This window comes from Ipomoea nil, unplaced genomic scaffold (genome assembly GCF_001879475.1).
Source record: "Ipomoea nil cultivar Tokyo-kokei standard unplaced genomic scaffold, Asagao_1.1 scaffold1149, whole genome shotgun sequence".
Taxonomy (NCBI): domain Eukaryota; kingdom Viridiplantae; phylum Streptophyta; class Magnoliopsida; order Solanales; family Convolvulaceae; genus Ipomoea; species Ipomoea nil.
Window position 1 is genome coordinate 1,006,775 of NW_017617577.1, and position 5,532 is coordinate 1,012,306.

The 5,532-nt window shown below is 41.8% G+C and overlaps 1 protein-coding gene across 1 annotated transcript; it reads right to left on the minus strand.

Moving 5' to 3' along the window:
• Window positions 1–3,401: 3,401 nt before the first annotated feature.
• LOC109183632 lies at window positions 3,402–4,946 on the minus strand. Its single transcript, XM_019333698.1, has 3 exons — window positions 4,185–4,946; window positions 4,010–4,076; window positions 3,402–3,910 (listed from the first exon to the last, which is right to left on the minus strand). Exons 1-3 carry the CDS (start codon window positions 4,944–4,946, stop codon window positions 3,402–3,404), a joined length of 1,338 nt encoding a protein of 445 aa, XP_019189243.1.
• Between the last annotated feature and the right edge of the window lie 586 nt (window positions 4,947–5,532).

Sequence of the window (5,532 nt, forward strand, 5' to 3'; positions counted from 1 at the left end):
TTATAAGTTATAATTTGTATTAAAGAAAGAAAAAATTAAAATGGAATATATATATCTTGTTGATTGTTATAAATCTTATGTAATTTTGTTTTTTTTTTTTTTTCTGAAAGCTTATGTAATTTGATTTGATTTGTTTGTTAAGTTCCATTTATGAAAGTAAAAAATTGTAAAGTAATATTAAGACCTATAAAAGTTCCGTTTATCCCAACTCTTCACTCCAAGTTCATTAATTATAAATGTTAATATATAAACTCCTAATTAAATTTCCATTCGTTTATATACAATATAGAAAAAAAATGCTCTCTACCAAAGAGGCACCAGAACTGCAAAGAAAGTCGTCGGCTACGACGGTGAGAACAGTGGAGGGCGAGGACCTCCTTGAATGTAGTACGAAAAAATCGAAAACATCACCGCCTATTAACGAACAGAACGAGCAGAGAGATGTGATGTCATGTGGAAGGATTGTGACTGGAAGTTAAGAGGGAAAGATGAAAGCTGTATCATAACTGTCTAACTTTCTCCAAGTTGTTTACACAATGTATATAAAGGAGAAAAGGTGGCGATAAAACAGTTACACTAGGCAGATTACAAGAAAGTCCTTGTATGGAGAAATTACATAGATGACCCTTGTGTGTTGTTGCTTGATACCCCCGTAAGCTGGAGCGTGCACATCTTGTATGCCCAGCTTAGACCTGAAAATATGGAATTGAGTAACCGGTAGAGGCTTAGTAAAACCGTCTGCTACTTGATTGGAGGATGTCACCGACAGCAGCTTAATGAGTCCTTGATTTAGTTTCTCCCGAACAATGTGACAGTCAATGTTGATGTGTTTGGTGCGTTCGTGGAAAACATGATTCTCGGCGATGGCTATTGTGGACTTGCTATCACAATACATGATTGCCGGTGTATCTATTGTAACATGGAAATCTCGAAGGAGAGTAGTGAGCCATTGTACCTTACAAACCGTGGCTGCCATGGCACGGTATTCGGCCTCCGAGGATGATCTTGATACCGTTGCTTGCTTTTTAGCTCTCCACGATATTAGAGATGAGCCAAGGAATATGAAATAGCCTGTTATGGACCTCCGTGTCTCGCTGCATGATGCCCAGTCTGAGTCTGAAAAGACTTTGAGCTTCAAATCTGTGTTTGATGGATAAAACAGTCCTTGTCCAGGTGCATTCTTTATATATCGTAGTACTCGATGGGCAGCTGCTAAATGTTGATCTTTCGGAGCATCTACAAATTGACTTAATTGTTGAATGGCATATGATATGTCCGGCCTTATAGCTGTCAAATATAGTAGCTTGCCTATCAATCTTCTGTAGCTACTAGGATCGGCAAGGAGTGTTCCATCATGATTCAACTTCAGGTTTGGCACCATTGGTGTGTTTGCAGGTTTGTAGCCAAGAAATCCGGCCTCCTCCAATATTTCTAGTGCATACTTCCTTTGACATAGATTGAGTCCTTTGTTGGATGTTTTTGCCTCAATTCCCAGAAAGTATCCAAGGAATCCCAGGTCCTTAATTTTGAACATATCATCCAGGAAGCATTTCAAATCTTGTATAAGCCTCATATTTGCACTGGTGACCAGAATATCGTCTACGTAGACAAGTAAGGCAATAAAATTAGCACCATTGCCCTTAGTGAATAAGGAAGGATCGGATTTAGACTGTATGAATCCGATGTTGTGTAGGGCTTCACTTAGCTTTGCGTTCCATTGTCTACTAGCCTGTTTGAGGCCATACAGCGATCTCAACAGCCGGCAAACTTGATGAGGATTTTCATTCTGAAACCCGGGGAGCATCTCCATATATACTTCTTCATTAAGATCTCCGTGAAGAAACGCATTGTTAATGTCCATCTGGTGGATATGCCAAGACCTGGATACTGCAGTTGCGAGGAAGGGGCGAATAGTTGTGATTCTGGCTACTGGAGAAAAAGTCTCCAAATAATCTATTCCAAGTTGCTGATTGTAGCCTTTCGCAACTAACCTCTCTTTGTGTCGTTCGATGGTGCCATCAGCCTTTAGCTTGGTTTTGTAGACCCATTTACATCCTATAGGATGCTTGCCAGGAGGGAGGTTTGTCAGTTCCCATGTCTGATTTTTCTGGAGGGCTTCTATCATTGCATCCATGGCTTCTCTCCAGCATTTATGTTTGGCAGCCTGTGAATATGTTTTCGGTTCACTTATGGCAGTAACCGCCATTGAAAACACTCTGTGTGTTGGCTCAAGATAGTCATACGAGATGACTTTGGATAATAGGTGGGGAGTGGTTCCATTCATGGAAGCAGACTCACAATAATAATCTTGTAGATGACTTGGCAAGTGGCGTGTCCGGGTGGATTTTCTGGTTGGCATAGGAGAGACAGAGGGACTTATGCTTCTATTTGTGGTGCTGTTGTCATCAGTGGGAGGATCATTGAATGGTGGACTGCCATTACACATTGGATCATGTACTCCCTGCCCAGTAGGACTGCTATTGCATGCTGGTTCATGCATTCTTCTGTCCAGTGATTCATCACAATTATTATCCACTGGTTCTTGAAAGAAGTTGTTGTCCACGTGAGGCTCTCTTATCACCATTGGGTTGTTACTTGCTTGGGGCTGGTTATAGCCAGATTGTTGAAAGTCGAAAACTTCATGGTTGTAAATGGGAATTATAGGCAGAGATGGACCAGTCGAAGAAGAAGCATTATCAACAGTTTGGTGCTCTTTGTCTGCATAAGGGAATTGCCCTTCATAGAACACTACATCACGTGAAAAAAAGGTGGAATTGTCATGCAAATCATATAGAAGATAGCCCTTTATATTGGCAGGCATTCCAATGAGGATACATTTTCTGCTCATATGAGCCATTTTGTGTCTGGATACGGATGAGGTGGAAGCATAACATAAACAGCCAAGGACTTTGATGGTGTTGAGATCTGGCTCCTTGTCATAGAGTCTTCTATAAAGATTTGACCATCCTATAACCGGTGATGGAAGGCGGTTGATGAGATAAACGGCATGCAAGACACATTGCCCCCAAAACTCCAATGGAAGATTGGCTTGGAATCTTAGAGCCCTGGCTACATTCAAGATGTGTTGATGTTTGCGTTCCATCACCGCATTTTGTTGTGGGGTGTTGACACAACTCTTTTGATGTACTATGCCATGTTCAACAAAAAAATCCTTCATATTGAATTCCAAACCGTTATCACTACGGATGGTCTTGATTAATAGGCCAAACTGTGTATGAATCATCTTCTGGAAGGCCTTGATTAAACTTTGTGTTTCGGACTTATTTTTCATCAAGTAAACCCATGTAAAACGAGAATAATCGTCAACAATTTTTAGAAAATATATTTCCCCTTTCAAAGATTGAACTACAAAGGGACCCCAGATGTCAACATGAATCAACTCAAAACAAATCTTTGACATAGTGCTGCTTACAGGAAAAAGGGGATTTCTTATGTTTTGCAAAGTGACAAATATCACATGCTACTTTCTTGGAATGGGAAACACTAATATCAGCAAGTAAATGCATTTTATTGAACGGAAAATGTCCTAATCTTTTATGCCATACTTCATTACTACATGACATGATATATTGATCTTGAACAGATGTCTGTACTTCAGGTGTCTCAGTGAGCAGATATAGGCCACTTCCTTCCTCAGCAAAACCAATCGGCTTCCCATGGTTGCTTCGAAGAAGACACTGATGAGAGTTAAAGATCAGTTCATAAGATGATTCTTGAAGCAACTGACTAACAGAAATGATATTAAAGTTGAAGGAGGGTATATGCGGAACATTTTCCAGATTTAGATCATCCCTTAGTTTTATATGCCTCATATGCATGACCTCTGCTTGCTTTCCATCAGGCAAATTGACTTTTGTTCCTTTTACAGGATGATATGTTTCAAAGAAATCTAAAGAGCATACTATGTGATTAGTAGCTCCGGAATCCAATATCTAAGAGGAATGTTGTAGATGAATAGAATTAACAATATTATAGTAAGCAGACTTGCCTTCATCAGGTGGTGATTTTGTGAGAGTAACAGCTGTTGAGGTTGGGTGATTCTGTCCTATCTGGACCTGCAGGAGGGAGATAAGCTTCTGGAGCTGTTCATTGGTGGTAGGCTCATTGAGTGTAGACACCGCTGTCGTGGCCTGCTACTTGCCCCTCGATTTGAATCCCAGTACCCAGCCGGGGGGGTAACCGTGCTTTTTATAGAACTTCTCAATTGTGTGCCCCGTCATGCCACAATAGGTACACTTTGCAGATTTATTTCCAGTTCCAAAGCTGTTATTCCTTTTATTATTGTTGTATCCAACAGCAGCCACAACTTCTTGATCATCTGCAGGGTTAGTTTGCACGGCATTAGCATGGTTTACCTCAAGGTGGCTTAGGCTCAGACTCTCGATCTTCAATTGCCTTTCGAATTTCTCAGCCATGACCAATACTTTGTGCAAATCAGGCATAGGATCCAGGACTAGGATACCGGATTTCAGCGAGTTGTATTCTTCATTCAATCCTTGCAAAAAACTGATGATCTGATCAACCTCCTTCTCATTTCTGATTTCATCAAATGCGTTGCAAGAGCATTGAGGAACACATATGCAGATCGGCAATGGTCTGAGCTCATTCATCTGTTCCCATAAGATCCGGCAGCGTGTATAGTAGTCGTTAACCGACATATCTCCTTGCTTCAGATTTTGAATCTCCAAGTGCAGAGATGAGATCCGATGTGCGTCTCGCTGAGAGAACCGCTTCTTTAGATTGTTCCATACTTCTCTCGCATTTTGAATGTGCATCACACTCTGCGCGATTAAGGGATGAACGGCTTTGTAGATCCATGAACATATCATAAGATTGCACCTCCTCCAGGCTGAGTACTGCGCATGAGTTCTATCCGGTGCGGGTGTAGTGCCTTCTACAATGGTCCACTTGTTCTTCACCTCCATCGCAACTCTCATGGACACACTCCAGGTTCCATAGTTGGCGCTGCCTGTGAGGGGAGGACTGACGAGAACAGTGTTGGTGTTCTCATTGCTACTCAGGAACAGAGGGTTGTCTATGTCCTCCGACCTGTTGCTCCGCTACGGAGTCAGAGTTCTCTGGAAGTTGTTACTCGGCGTGGTGCGATTAGGCGATTGATTGGCCGACGGTGTTGACGGATGTGTCCTCTGGCCGGAATCTCCTATGCTAGACATGACGACGGCTGCGTAACTGCTTCTTCCCCGCTCTGATACCATATTAACGAACAGAACGTGTAGAGAGATGTGATGTCATGTGGAAGGATTGTGACTGGAAGTTGAGAGGGAAAGATGAAAGCTGTATCATAACTGTCTAACTTTCTCCAAGTTGTTTACACAATGTATATAAAGGAGAAAAGGTGGCAGTAAAACAGTTACACTAGGCATATTACAAGAAAGTCCTTGTATGGAGAAATTACATAGATGACCCTTGTGTGTTGTTGCTTGATACCGCGCGGAAATCGTGAATGAGGGAGAGGCCATGGAGGGAGTGGAATCTCAAACGGGCGGCGAA